The 15,390-nt window shown below is 47.4% G+C and overlaps 1 protein-coding gene across 5 annotated transcripts in view; it reads right to left on the reverse strand.

Moving 5' to 3' along the window:
* The window catches only part of KCNQ1 (potassium voltage-gated channel subfamily Q member 1), a 389,965-nt gene that overhangs the window by 274,821 nt on the left and 99,754 nt on the right, over positions 1 to 15,390 (reverse strand). For all 5 annotated transcript variants that reach the window (XM_003798368.3, XM_023518338.1, XM_023518339.1 and 2 more), the window contains exons 9-10: positions 13,832 to 13,954; positions 12,933 to 13,074 (exon numbers count right to left, since the gene is read on the reverse strand). In XM_003798368.3, the coding sequence (XP_003798416.1) occupies positions 12,933 to 13,074; positions 13,832 to 13,954 (265 nt within the window). The remainder of the gene's footprint in view (positions 1 to 12,932; positions 13,075 to 13,831; positions 13,955 to 15,390) is intronic.

Here is a 15,390-nt window from a genome sequence, read left to right on the forward strand (position 1 = left end):
CATCATGTGTGAAAGCAATGTGTCTATCTTCAATAAAAAATAAGGTACTACTAACAAATGGTAACTACCATCTGAGCCTTCAGCAAGTCCTAATTGCTCTGCTAACGGAGGCAGCTATCTTCTTGTTGATGGCTGCTAAAGGCTAGGGTGGCTGTGGCCATTTCTGAAAGTAAGTGAAGTTTGCCACATTGACGGACTCTTCCATGGAAGCTTTTTCTGTAGAATGTGATTCTGTTTGACAGCATTCTACCCACCAGAGAACTTCTTCAAAATTGGGATCAATCCTCTAAAGCCCTTCTGTTGCTTTCTCAACTAAGTTTATGTCATCTTCTGAATCCTTTGTCATTTCAACAACATCCATGGTATCTTTTCCAGGAGATTCCATCTCAAAGAAATACTTTCTTTGCTCTTCCCCAAGAAGCAACTCCTCAAGTTTGATCATTGAGATGGCAGCAGTCTGGTGCTGTCTCCAGGTCCCACTCTTGATACCAGTTCTCTTGCTGTTTCCTCCACATCTGAGTGACTCCTCAGATGGCTCATGCCCCTTAAAGTTTAGTATCAATGAAGATTGGAATTGGGTTCCTCCAGACTTCTGTTAATGTTGATATGTTGTCCTCTTTCCATGATGGCATCTAGAAGGATGAATCCTTACCAGAAGATTTTCAATCTACTTTGCTCAGATCCACCAGAGAAATATCTATGGCAATAATAGCCTTCCAAAATATATTTCTTAAATAAGACTTGAAAGTCAAAATTACTCCTTAGTCCATGGCCTGCAGAATGGATGCAGTGCTATCAGACATAAAAACACTAATCTCATGTAACCTCCGTCAGAGCCCTAAGGTGAGCAGGTGCACTATCAATGAGAAGTTACATTTTGAAAGGAATTTTTTTCCTGAGCAGTGGTTCTCAACAGTGGGCTTAACATTCAGTAAACTACGCTGTAAACAGACGTGCTGTCATCCAGCCTTGGTTGTTTCATTTGCAGAGCATAGGTGGGAGATTTAGCACAATTCTGAAAGGCTCTAGGATTTTTGGAGTGGTAAATGAGCTCTGGCTTCAACTTAAAGTCGCATTAGCCCCTGACAAGAGAGTCAGCCTGTTGTCTGAAGCCGTGAAGCCAGGCATTGACTTCTCATCTCTAGTTATGAAAGTTTTAGGCAGCATCTTCTTCCAATGCAAGGCAGTTTCATCTACACTGAGAATTTGTTTGTGTAACCACCTTCATCAGTGATCTCAGCTACATCTTCTGGGTAACTTGCTGCAGCTCCTATACCATCAGCACCTGCTACCTTTCCTCACACTTTTGCATTACAGAGATAGCTTCTTTCCCCAAAGCTCATGGACCAATATCTGGTGTCTTCAGACTGTTCTGCAGTTTCCTCATCTCTCTCAGGCTTCACAGAATCAAACAGAGTCAGGGCCTTGCTCTGGATCAGGCTTTGGCTTAAGGGAATGTTGTGGTTGGTTTGATTTGTCCAGACTGCTCAAACTCTCTTCCTATCATCAAGAAGGCTGTTTTGCTTTCTTATAATTTGTGTGTCCACTGGAGTAGCACTTTTAATTTCCTTTGGGAACTTGTTCTTTGCATTTACAATTTGGCTGGCTGGCACAAGAGGCCCAGTTTTCAGCCTTTCTCAGCTTTCAACATGCCTTCCTCCTGAGTTTAATCATTTCTAAGCTTGTGATTTAAAGTGAGAAACGTGTGAGTCTTCCTTTCACTCGAACACTCAGCAGCCACTGCAGAGTTATTAATTGACCTAATTTAAATACTGTTATTTCTTAGGGAATAGGGAGACCCGAGGAGAGGGAGAGAGGCAATGAAACGGCCTGTTAGTGGGGTAGTCAGAACATGCACATTTATTACATGGGTGTGGTCCACGGCTTCTGAAAACAATAGTAACATCAAAGATCATTGATCACAGATCATCATAAATATAATAATGAAAGTGTTTGAAATCTTGTGAGAATATGACAGAGAGACATAAAATGAGCACATGCCACTGAAAAAGTGATTTATTTGACACAGGGCAGCCACAAATATTAAATTTGTAAAAAAAAATGCATTATCTGGGAAGCACGACAAAGCAAAGCACAATAAAATTATATAGGCCTATATTTTTAAAATTTCAATCTCATATCATTTGCTGCTAGCACGTAGGAATAGATTTTTTTCATGTTAACTTGTATTTGCAATCTTGTTAAACTCACATATCAATTCTACTCATGTCATATATTCATCTGATTTTCTGCAGAGATAACCATGTCATCTGCAAAGAAATACAGTTTTACTTCTTTGCAAACTAGTCTAAAATTTTTCTTGCCTTATTTCACTGGCAATAATCTCCAGTTTAATGTTGACTAGTAAAAGCAGACATTCTTTTTGTGTCTCTTATCCAATGGGGAAAGCAATCGGTGTTTGTTAAGCATGTTAAGTGCAGGTATTTTGTCAACAACCTGGATCAGGTTGTGCAAGCTCCTTTCTATTTTCTACTTATTGAGAGATTTTATACTGAATAGCTGTTAGATTTTGTCAAATGTTTTTCTGCATTTATTGAGAGGCCATATGACTTGTCTTTTGTTAATCAGGTTCATTACATTAACTGATTTTTTCAATGTCACACTAAACTTGGATTCCTGAACCCTATTTGATCCCTCCCTACCCCTAAGTCTCTATTGCCCTGGCTGAAATTCAGTGGCATTGTCACAGCTCATTGCAACCTCAAACTGCTGAGCTTAAGCGATCCTCCTGCCTCAGCCTCCTGAGTAGCTGGGACTGTAGGTGCTAATTTTTCTGTTTTTAGTAGAGACAAGGTCTCTCTTTTGCTCAAGTGATGCTCCCACTTTGATCTCCCCAAGTGTTATGATCACAGGTGTGAGCCACTGCACCCAGCCAATTCTTCTAATATAATATTGGATTTGCTAAAAGTTTGCTTAGAACTTTTGTACCTGTCTTCATGAGGAATACTTATCTATAGCATTCTTGTAATGTCTTTGGCTGGTTTTCATATCAGGCTAATATTGGTCTAAGGACTTGGTAATACTCCCCTTTCAACTTTCTAGAACATATTATTTTCTAAAACTGATTTTATTTTTTCTTAAAGTTCTGGTAGGATTCAGCGGCAAAGCCATATAGTACTTGAGTACTTGGTGGGGAGTATTTTTAACTATAACTTGGATTTTAATAATTATAGAGCTATTCAGGTTATATGTTTCTTGAGTAGTTTATGTCTTTCAAGTTGTTGTTCATTTCATCTAAGTTGTTGAGCTCAATAGCAAAATGTTGTATAGAATATTACCTTATTTCACTGTTATAATGTCATATATCTCATTCCTGACACTGATAATCTGTGTCTTCTTTTTCTTTGGATCCATCCAGGTAGAGGCTTCCCAATTATATTGATCTTGTTCAAAAATCAGCTTATGGTGTCATTAATTTTTTCATACTGTTTTATGTTTCTTCTCTAATCATTATTATCTTCTTGCTTTTACTTATTTGGGGTTTAGTTTGCTATTGTTTTCCTAGTTTCTTAAGGTACAAGCTGAGTTCATCAATTCAAGGCCTCTTCTCTAATACATACATGTTTGTGCTGTATATTCCCCCAAGTGCTATGTTAGCAGCATCCTACTAATTTTGTTTTAATTTTCATTCAGTTCAAAATATTTTCCAGTTTTTCTTTTTATTTCTTCTTTGACACTGTGTTATTTAGAAGCATGTTACTTCCCAAATATTTGAGGATTTGCTAGAGATCTTTTTCTTATTGATTTTTAACTATATTGTGGTCAAAGGACATATATCACTGGAATCATTTTAAATTTACTGAGATTGGCTTTATGGTTTATCATATGGTCTATTTTGGTAAATGTTCTTATCAACACTTGAGAGCCATATACATCCTGCCCCCATTCAGAGGACATCCTGTGAATGCTAATTAACATTGTTTAAAGTGTTATTCAGATCTGCGTCCTTACTTACTTACTTTCCAGTTCTACAAACTCCAGAGAGGCATATTAAAAGGCAGGTCTAATTCTGCATTTGCTTCTTCCTTTTATACATTATTCATTATTTTTTACTTTTTGGTTATTGATTTTTTTTTTTTTTTTTTTGAGATAGAGTCTCACTTTGTCACCCTGGATAGAGAATCAGCTATGGAGTCACAGCTCACAGCAACCTCAAACTCTTGGGCTTAAGCCATTCTCTTGCCCCAGCCTCCCAAGAAGCTGGGACTTAGGCACCTGCCACAATGCCTGGCTATTGGTTATTGAATTTAAAGTTATATTTAGAAGCACCTATTTATGAACCAACAGTAATTTAAACACTTTAAATGCTTTAAAACACTCCACAAGGTCAGGTGTGGTGGCTCACACCTGTAATCCCACCACTCTGGGAGGCCAAGGTGGGAGAATTGCCTGAGCTCAGAAGTTTGAGACCAGCCTGAGAGAGAGTGAGATCCCTATCTTTACTAAAAATAGAAAAATTAGCTGGGTGTTGTGTTGGGCACCTGTTGTCCCAGCCACTTGGGAGGCTGAGGCAAGAAGAATGCTTGATCCAGGGATTTGAGGTTACCATAACTGTGATGACATAAACTCTACCCAACAGAGAGAGATGCTGTCTAAAAAAAAAAAAACAAACAAACAAAAAAAAAACACAAAAAAAAAACTCCACAGGACCTGATATAAAGAGTTTTCATTATTGTTATTTTCATAAATATTTTCTAACTGGGGACATTATTTCCTCTTTGCAGAAGAAGAGTTTAAAAACCAGCAGCACTCAGATGGTGAAATGCCGAACCTAGTTCCAACAAAATGCTGACCCTGTTGGGAAAGGCTTTCTAGTGGTATTTCCAAATTAGCTACAGATTCTAATGCAACAAGTTGAAACTGAAAATCATTGGTATAAGCACTGACCTGGAAATAACACAAAGTGGTTTTAATAAAAGCATTTCAAATGGTACGTGGCAATGATGACAACACAACGAGTGGAAAAAGTAGGAATAAAGCCGAGTGGTCTGTGTGGGGTCCCCCAGGGTAGGACTCTGCGGCAGTGGAAGCATGGCAGGGGGGTAACATATGTCCAAAATCTGACAATTGCTGCCTTTGACAGCAGGTTACTGTTCTATCTTCAGTATTCTCATTTGTATTTTCCACTTCTCTAATCAGAAGAACTATGTCTCTTAAAATCTGAGAAAGGACAGCTTCTCACCAGGAAGCTACGGGCAGTGGTGCCTGGGCAGAAAGGCATGGCAGTGAGGACAGGGAGGCCCAAGTTGGCAGAGCCAGGAAGATGAGATGGAGCCAGGTTATCATAAGCTTGTGGAGGCTACTAGATGGAGGCTGCAGGAGGGGGTGTCTCTGGGGTGTTCTGAGCAGGGCCATGACTGCCTGGCTTCTATCCAAGGTGGACACACTTATTAGCCTGTTCCCAGGCCATACAGTATGACTAGACAGGTCAGCAGGCAGTGAAGAGACTAGAGGAGGCTACCAGCAGTGAGGGCCCAGAAGGAGTGAGCAGAAGTGAGAGGCTGGGTGAGGGCCCAGGAGAAGGTTCTGATCCGGGAACTCAGGACATGCCTGAGGAGTGGGTCCAGCTCCCCCACCCTGTCCTGCCATCCTCCCCCATATCCACTCAATGCTGAAGGCCACTTCCCCAGGGCCCTGAGGCTGTCATGAGCCACATGTGGTAACCAGGATGATCAAGGGAGTTATAATCAAGAGTCCTCTAGGGCCCTGGCTAATGTCACTCCTGAGACCTAGAGAAGAGGCACAAATGCCAGCTTGGGGCCTTGCTCTTGTCCTAGATAAGTGCCTTCAACCGAGGAAACATCGAGGCAGCACTAACAGGACAGGCTGGAATCCATGAAAGTTTTGCTCTGGTTCCCTGGCCCTGGCACCAGCCTTCATTCTTAGGAGTCTCCAATGCTTCAGTGGCCCAGGGCTTGCTGAAAACACAGATTCCTGGGCCTCCCTGAAGCCACTGGAACCCCAAATTCTCCAGGTGTGGGGCTGTGGGGCTGTGTCCAAGTATCACTGCCAAGCCCTCTGCCAGGGGGCACTCCGGCTTCCCTTGTAGAAACACTGCCTGCCCTTCTGAAGATGAGGACTTCTGTTTCTGGCAATGAGGAGATTTGCTGCCCTGAAGGTCCTCTCCACACACATCCCTAGACTTGCAGGATGTGACCATCCTGTGTGCACTGTAGGCTTACTTGACACAGATGGGGTCCCTAACGTCTAAGCATAAAGCACTTGCTGCATGCTGGCTTGATGCTCAGCTGACCCTGGGATTTTCCCCAGCTGAGTAACCACAGTGTGGACTTCAATGTGCTCCCCTAAGGAGGAGAGGCAGGGTCTGGCACAAGCATCAGGCCAGAATTGGTAATTGAGATGCCCATATGTAAAACTAGGCTTCTACAAAGGTTGAACCAATAATTAAGAGGTAGACAAAAATCACACAAAGAACAACACAACAAACTCATGCACTGGCAGAGGGAGAAAAAAAGGAAATGCATTTTTTTGGTCTGTTTTCCTAGAGTATAAAATAATATGTCTCCTCTCCATAAGTGTAACTCAGCCTTGCTCTCACAAGAGATTGAGGTTCTGTTTACACAGCATGGGTTGCCTATGAAATCCTGTATCTGTAAATTTAGACCAAAAAAGTCTTGGATTGGTTCACTGGGTCATCCTGTATAAGCAAAAGTACAATTTCTTCAGAGTCATATACCCTCAAAGAGGACACATAGGAACCCCATAAACAAAACCATCCACCAATCATAAGCTCATAATCTAAATTTATAAATCCACAGGGAAACAAGCTACCATGAGGAACAGTCAGGAGAAAGCACAGTGGACAGAATTAGACTCTTCAAGAATTGCAGGTGATGGCTCGGCGCCTATAGCTCAACCAGCTAAGGCGCCAGCCATGTACACCTAAGGTGGCGGGTTCAAATCCCCAGCCCGGACCCGCCAAACAACAATGACGGCTGCAACCAAAAAATAGCCGGGCGTTGTGGCGGGCGCCTGTGGTCCCAGCTACTTGGGAGGCGGAGGCAAGAGACTCGCTTGAGCCCAGGAGTTGGAGGTTGCTGTGAGCTGTAATGCCACGGCACTCTACCCAGGGGGACAGCTTGAGGCTCTGTCTCAAAAAAAAAAAAGAAAAGAATTGCAGGTGATGAAACTATAGGAAAGAGGCTACAAAAGGAGCATGTTGAAATGACTTAAAAATTTAAAGTTGTCAAATGTGAGAAAGGTACATACTAAAATGAAGCAGATTAAACCCACACAAAGATGTACAGAAATAAAAAATATTCATGGGTGCTGAAAAAAATGTATATACATTTTAAAAAAGGAAAAACTGTATTAAAATAGTAATAATATATAACAATAATTTTTGGTATCTGGTACACTGTATCTTTTGTCTCTTGTTATTGGAGAAATCAAATGTGACTTGAGTATTACAACTTTAATACAATTTTTTCCTTGCTTGAAATGTGTGTGCATATATATATAGGCAGCCTCTGTATATGGCAAATGAAATTAAAGTCTCAACAGGTAGATAAAGCAGTGGACTGGACACATTTAAGAATTAGTGAACTGGACAGAAAACACTGTGGATGCAGCACAGGGAGACAGAGATGGGAACCCTGAGAGATGGCCAAGGAAGACAGAGAGATCAGAACAACTGGGGGAGGCTACATTCTACAGCACAACCGTGCTGCCTTTCCACATGGATGAAAGACATAAACCCTCAGATTCAGGAATCACAACAAATTGTAGCAGGGTAAATAAAAATAACCCATTACCTTGATACACTGTAGCAAAACTACTAATCGCTCAAGTCAAGGGTAAGGTTTTCAAAATAGGTGGGGTGGGAAGGTCACCTACGGAGGTATAAATGTCTTAACACAATAATTAAGTAAGGTGAAGGCTATGTTAACCAGTTTGCTGTAAGCATTCCAAATCATATATAAAATCAGCACATTGTACCACATAAATGCATTAATGTATGCAGTTATGAAAATTAAAAAATGAATGTTTGCTCCTGAAATTTTGGAAGACAAAAAGAAAAAACATTGTGTATTCTGTAACAAACAAGTAGTAAATGATTATGTATTCAAAAAAATTGCACAGCTCTTGTTAAAGCTATATTGATAGGTACTTTCTATTTTGGTTGCTGATACAATGCTATCTTTCTTTTTCTAATATTATTTTGTAATTCTTTTTTACATAGGAATATAATTGATTTTGTATAGTTATTTTGAAGTTAGCTACACTGCTGAATTTTTCTATTGTTTTGGTAACTTGCAAGTAACTTGGTAACTCGGAGGTAATGAAATTTGTATACTTTTTTACAAACCATTGGGATTTTTAAGTTATCATAATTGTACTAGCTAGGATCTTCAACTTTACTAGGAGTGGTGGTAATGAGTACGTTTATCTCATAATTGACTTGTAGATAATGCTTTTGTTTCCTCATAAAATTGATATATTTGTCTCAATGTTATCTTCAATGATTATGTCAATGTTTTGCCTATAGTTGATGTTCTGTAAATATTCATGGAATAAAGGAGCCTGAAATTTAAAAAAAAAAAAATGAATGTTTGCTCCTAAAATTTTGGAAAACAAAAGAAAAAAACTGGTCTTTAAAAAAAAAAAAAAAGAAACAAAGAAAGAAAAATGAGCTTGCTGGTCTACAGAAGCCAGGCGATAGGGGTATCATAGCTCCAGAGTCTTCAGAGAAAATACAGTTATCAACCTGTAACTTCTGCTCAACTGAACCATCTGTTAGACTAATGGAAACAGAGTTTACATTCACTGAAGGCAGCACAGATTCAAGGAAGATAGAAATGAAATCCAGACTGTGTGACTGGTAAATTTGTGAGTGAACATAAGTTGGATGTCCACACACAACTACAAAAGGCTGTTTCAAAAGGCAACAGTGGCTAGAACAGTGGCCAGAGCACTGGCCAGAGCAGCGGCCAGAAGTGACAGGACGTGGCACGAACCAGGGTCCCAGTCAGACTCCAGAGGAGACAGACAGACAATAGGTGGGGAGGATCCTGTACAGCAGAACACCAGCCAGGGAAGCAGAAGGCGAATGGTGAGGCTGGGCATGTTGGCTGCAGCACACCCGATCCTATAGGGCCTGGGCTCTCAAGTTTGGGAGTTAAGGCCTTTTTGAGATACACACCTCAGAGAAGCAAAGCGATGTGAGTGGGGACAGCCAACCCCTAGGCCCCACTGGGGCCTCGCTCTGCTAGCAGAGGGGGGATGGGCTTTGGACGGTCGTTCTCTGGGATTTTTCTTGCCTGTCTGAAACAGCCTGTGGCTCACCCTGGCCACCCCACTTTCCACCTTGCCCTATAGACCTTACATCCTGGTTGTCCCAGCACCTTGTCCCCCCTCAGGCCTGTTTGGCCAGCCTGTCATCTGTCCACCTGTGCTCCAGACCTGACTCCGGCCCTGCCCCCCAATCTGAATCCACCAGGTTACAGGGGGTATGTATAAAACCTATGGCTAACCATGGCCAACCTGGACCACCCACGGCCTCCCTGGACAGGTCCAGCAAAGCCTAAACTCTGTGTCCTTCCTGACCTGGCTCCTGCTCACTCCTCATGGAAGCCCCCAGTGACCAGCAGGCGTAACCAAAGCAGCACTCATGTGGTGGGAGCTTCCCTACACCTTCATGTGAGGGAGGTGACCCAATATCCCCCTTACAAACGCTGTTCCTGGGGCCCTGACTAGTATGTGGTGACCCACAGAGGCACAGCTGGGCCCCCGTGCCATGGCCTCTCTTTCCTGGCCAGCTCTACTCAGCCTTAATGTCACCGCCCTCAGGAAGCCTCTCTGGGTGTGCCTGCACCGAGCTAGGTGCCCATCCATTGGCCTCCACACAGCCCCCGTCGCTTTGCCTGCCTTCCTCCTGAGATGGTGCAGAAACTTCTCTCACCCCTGCCGAGGGCCTCCTCGGCCCTACACAGAGCAGGCCTGGAGGACAGTCACTGACTGGCCAGGGCAGAGCAAGCAAAAGAACAACTGGGATCTGCAGGAGGGCAGAAGCTGGGGGAGGGGAGGGAGAGGCTGGCACACTGGCCTCCGCTGTGCCCCAGCTGCCACTCACATTTCCCTGAATGGAGGGTGGAAAAGACCCTGAAAGCCCTGGAAACAGTGGGCAGCTGCCTGGGAGCCCGAGCTGAGGGCCACAGAACAGAAGCTGTAGACACAGAGAGACCCACTGAGTCAGGAAAGACATGGCAAGGTGATGGGTCTTTGAAGCAGCCCCCCCCCCAATCATTTTGGAATTCCCTGAAATCCACCAGGCAGAATGGCATGTGCCACTCGACCCTGAGGTCACAGACCTGAGACCTTCCAGCCCAGTGTCCTCTGAGGTCTCTGGGACCAGCAGATTTGGGAAAATCTCCTCCACCCATCTAGGGACTTGGTACTCGGGAGGCCTCTGGACAGCCTGGCTGTGACAACGGTCAAATGAAACCTGGACAGTGGCACAGCCACGTGTGTTTCATCACATGCCCACCATGGGTTGAGCAGGGCACCAGCTCAGAAGGATCAGTGGCAATGATAGAGCTTGGCTCCCTTAAGGAGCCTGCTTCCAACACACAGCAAGTCCTCTCTGCTGGACAGGCACACCCATCCTGCCTATTAGCATGCCCAGAAAACCCCCATTGGCATCAGGACAATGGTCCTACCATTAAACCTAGAGCCACAGGGGCACCAGGCAGTTGTTGGCACAGTTCCCCTTTGTACCATTTAAGTGGGAAGATGGGGAGCTTGTCCCAGGGGCTCGCTGAGATGTGGCCAGGTCTAAGTCAAATCCTGATGGCATCTGACAAGGCCACAGGGAGTGGGCAGAGTGCTGCCCAGGGACTCTTAAATAGGATGGCCAGGGAACAGATGCAGGCCCTTTCTGGGACACTGCCACCTTCCTGCTGTGATGGGGACCAGGTACAGGTATGCTACTGGGAAAAGAGCAGGACCTTGGTGGGCCCTCACAAAGGGATAGGAGCAGTGTGGGTTTGTCACACTTTGTCCTGCTTAAGACAGTGACAGTCTCCTCAAGGTGAACTGCCAGTGATCTGGAATGTTCTGCTAAGTCTTGGGACATTCTGGTCAGTCCCAGGTCCTGGGAAGAGGGCCTAGAGGGGGAAGGAAGGATTCAGAAGTGACTTAAGTGCAGGGGGTGGCTGCCACATGGGACTGTGGTGGTGTGTAGTCCTGGCTCTGGGATGGGAGGTCAATGTGTGTAGCAGAGGACCCCAGCCACACAGGAGGCAATGCCCAGCTTCCAAGAGCTCAGTGTCTATAACACAGTGTCCAGCCACCAATAGAACTGGCAGGGGGGGCCCTTGGTATGGTGGCTAAGGGACCTCAGGCTGGGGTCAAGCCTTTGAGTCATAGGGAGACACAGGGGTAAGATCTTAATGGGCAAAAAACTAGGCCAGTGGGATCAAATGCAGGCCTAAGGAGACCTGATGTCCACCGGGACAGCAGCAAGTGGTCAAACAGGATGGGGGCTTCGGCCCACAATGCCTTTGGCCTGACTACCCACCTCTCTGTTGGGAAGATGAGGGGTCTCCCATGTTGGGAGGGCAAGGCCATGGTTTATCCATGGCTAAGTGTTTCTGAAGTGGGGGCCTCCTTCCACCTAGGGGACCCACACTCTGGGGCAGAGACTTTATGACTCTCGTCGGAACCTCTCCTTAGTGGCCCAGTGCCAGTCTTTGGTCAGTTTGTCTCTGTGCCAGAACATAGTTCCACCCCCACCATTTTACCTCAGGGGAAGTGACTGGCAGGGCAGGGAAAGAGACCTCTGTGTGTGGCACAGGGAGCAGAGGGGCCTGGGGCACCTCTCACAGGAAGATGTGGGCCACGGTGCCCCATCCTGGTGGCAGCACAGCTGCCAGAGATCATAGTTCCCCAGAGGTGGGCACTGGAGTTTTGAGAGGCCAGAGCCCCCTTGAGAAGTAGGGGCCTTTCCACGCAGCTGCCCCTTCCTAATTCTTGAGGGCTGAGCCACAACTCTGGAGCCCCCACCCCTCACTCACGGCCTGAGGCCTGAGGCACCTGGATCTGCACCATCCGCAGAGCTACAAGCTTATAGCCCACCCTACAGCACATTTTTGTTGGAGCTGGGTTCTATGACAGCAGGAATAGTGTGTGTCCCTTCTGATGAGGCTGGATAGCTGGGAGACCACTGCCCGTACCCCACTCCCACCAAAGCTGCCTAAGAGCAGTGGGCAGAGGTTATGAGGCTGATCCCGTTAGACAGGGTTGCCACGGTACCTTTCGTGTACCTATGCAGATAGCGCCTGGTGAGACACAGGTAGTCTCACAGGTGGACCTGGTCACAAACCAGGTGCTGCCACATTTTAGCCACCTGGCCTGGACAGTGTGTGCTTAGCCTCTGTTGCCTCCCTACCCATGTCTATTAAAGAGCTGCTTAGGGTTTAATGTGGGCAAACCGTTTATCCAGGATGGGGGACAGCCAAACCCTCAATGGGCTTGCAATGCACACTCTGGCCCAGGCCTGGTACCACTGTGCAGGGGCCATCCCCACCATGCTGCCGGTGTGTACTCGGGCATTGCCAGGAGAAAGCTACAGACTCAAGAATGCCACCTACCATGGAGCAGCCAGTCTGCCTGTCACTTGCTTGAGCTTCCCTCCCAGTAGAACATGTGGTGAAAGACTGAGGGGAAAGCACTTAGCAAGTTTTCAGAAGCTTCTAGAAGTTCCGCCTTCTGTCCATCCCTCATTATGAGGGACCTCGGTCCAAGGAGAAAACTCACTGACTTGCTCAGGCTCCCAAAATGCAGTGATCTTTGTGTATGTCAGGGGCTACCTGACACGAGCTAAGGCACAGTGGCCAAAGTAGCTGTCCAGGCCCTGCCCCACCTGCCACACCATGCTGGGGGCTTCTCACCAGAAGTGTCATAGCCATCGACAGAGAAGTGACCTGGCCTCTGCTCTTCTGGGGGGTCACATGTGATGTGGGGGATGGTGAGCTTCTTCTCTCCGGGACTCACCCCATTGTCCTTGTCCACTTTGAACTTTTTTTTCTTCACCTAAAAACCAGATTATAAATTACGGTTCCTGGGCATCCTGAGCCAGGCCTTCCACTGATCTGAGTGCCTATGGTCCTGCCCTGCCCCAGTGCCCTCCACAGGGCCAGGGCAAAGAGCCACAGGGGCTTGCTTCCTGGGGGGCTCAACTCGATTACTGCCCCATCATTGCATAGCCCAGCACCCAGAGGGGATGGCAGACAGGAAACTGGTGAATGGATCCATGTCCGATATGGCCTTGGGCAGTGGTGAGGGGAGCGGGGGACAGGACAGGACCAGAGCACGTGAGGGGTGGCTCATGGGGCCTCTCTAAAGAGGTCAGTGAAGGAAGTGAATAAGCAGGTGTCATAGAAACCTGGGAGAATGTCCCAGCAGAGGGGAGAACAGTCGTAAAGGCTCTGGTGGTGACAGGAAGGCAAGGTCTCTCTGACGAGGGTATGGGCATGGGCCAGGAAGGGGGCTGATGCCAAGCTCAACCTCAGCCTCCACTCCCTGCCTACGCTCTCCTTCCTGTGGCCTTAAGACTGTCCTCTGAGCTGCTATCCTTCCTCCATCATGTTGTCTGCCATGCTCAGGGAACAAAACCCAACAGCAAGTCCCTCTCAAGAGCCTCCTATCCCACCCTGGCTGGAACTCAGCCCACCCTGCTCCTCTGGTACTCTCTTTGGACTGGTAATCCTGGCCCTAGAGTGGCCAGTCCCACATGCCCCCTGCCGATCAGGAGCCCCTGCCCTGTGCTTTAGCTTTGGGGGCTTCTCACCATGACAGACTTCTTGGGCTTGGGGCTAGGGGACAACAGAGCAGGGCTCCGGGATGGCTTCCGGACATAGATTTTCCAGGTAGAGGAGTCAGGGTTCTCGGCTGCGTAGCATCTCCAGGCCGTCTGGAATGAGGCAGGAGGGAGGCTGTTACCTGTCAAGCCATCTGGTTGGGGCCCCGTTCCCCAGGTGTCCTCCACCCCCAGAGTTCCAGCTTACAGCCCTCTGCTCTGACATCCTTCAGGTGCCAGGCAGTTCACCACCTCACACTCAATTGTTACTTGTGGCTTGGATGCTGCATTTCACCTGTGAGCCTCACCTCTGTGCGCCCAGTGTCCTGCCGCCAGGCCCCTGACTATCAGAGATGCACAGATCAGTGCCTCACCTGGCAAGTGCAAGGGATGGGCACAGCCCTGGCAGCCCAGGCCTCCAGACATGAAAGGCTGCAGAGGGACCACCAGGGCCCGGCAGAAGGTGAGTCTGAGTCCCTCCCAGAGCTCCCTCCGTGCCACCCTGAGGGCCGGGGGTCCTTTGACGGTACATAGGTGAAGATTTTAAGCCTGCATTACAGAGAGATGCTCCCTATAGGGAGACCCAAAGGAGGCTGTGTAGCATCCAGGTGGGCAGGGATGAGGCAGGAGGGGCTCCCAGAGCCTCTTACGAGGGTCTGTCCTGGTGGCCCTATCACTGAAGGCCTGAGAGAGGGGCTAGTGGAAAAAGTGCTTGCTCGATGGTGACTCCTTGATGACAATGACGCCACTGTAATGACAGCCCTGAACATACACATGGCTGCTCAGAGAATGGTGCAGCCCTCATTCCCACTGGTGACAGGGAGTCATAGGAAGGCTTCAGGCCAGCCCTTCTGAGGCCCACGGGGTCCCGTGCATATGCTAGGACGTCCCCTCCCCTGCAAACCCAATGTCACAGTGCTGTCCAATGTTTGCTGCCCACTCCTGTGGTCTGGGGCCCCAGCTGCTCCCTCCCTCAGTGGGCATGGTGTGGGCAGAGGGAGCTGCTTATTTACGGGATGTGTGGCTGTTGGGAATGGCATCAGTGCTCCCAGGGCACCCGACATGCTCCCTTGCAGTGGGCTGCCTGCCCATGGTGGGACCAAGGAGGGTTTTATGGGCCTGATTTATGGTCTCCCCGAAAGGAGAAACTGTGGGGCCATAAAACCAGGCTTGGTGGGGGTAGCGCAGCCCTGCCAGGCCCTGCACCCCAGCTTTATGGTTGCTGCTGGTATTTCCTTCCCACTCAGGCATAACGTCCAGGCCCCAGACAGTTGGTTCTGGAAGTGCTTCAGAGGAATAGAGTGGAGACCCCAGCTGAGCCCCGGCACCTGACAGTGCCCACGTCACATCAGGGGCCCTGGTGGGCAGAGTACCCAGGATACTGAGACCCATAGGGGGCCCAGTCCTCCCCGAGGGGGATTTAGCCCAGGGTATCCAGAGGGGCCCTCATTGGGCACCCCAACCACTGCACCAGGAAGAGGACCATGTTCACAGCTGGGCTCTGGCCCACCTAACCCAACAATGCCCATACTCTGGGGCTCTTGACCAGC

The sequence above is a fragment of the Otolemur garnettii genome, unplaced genomic scaffold, assembly GCF_000181295.1.
Source record: "Otolemur garnettii isolate 467f Iridium unplaced genomic scaffold, OtoGar3 scaffold00134, whole genome shotgun sequence".
Taxonomy (NCBI): Eukaryota; Metazoa; Chordata; class Mammalia; order Primates; family Galagidae; genus Otolemur; species Otolemur garnettii.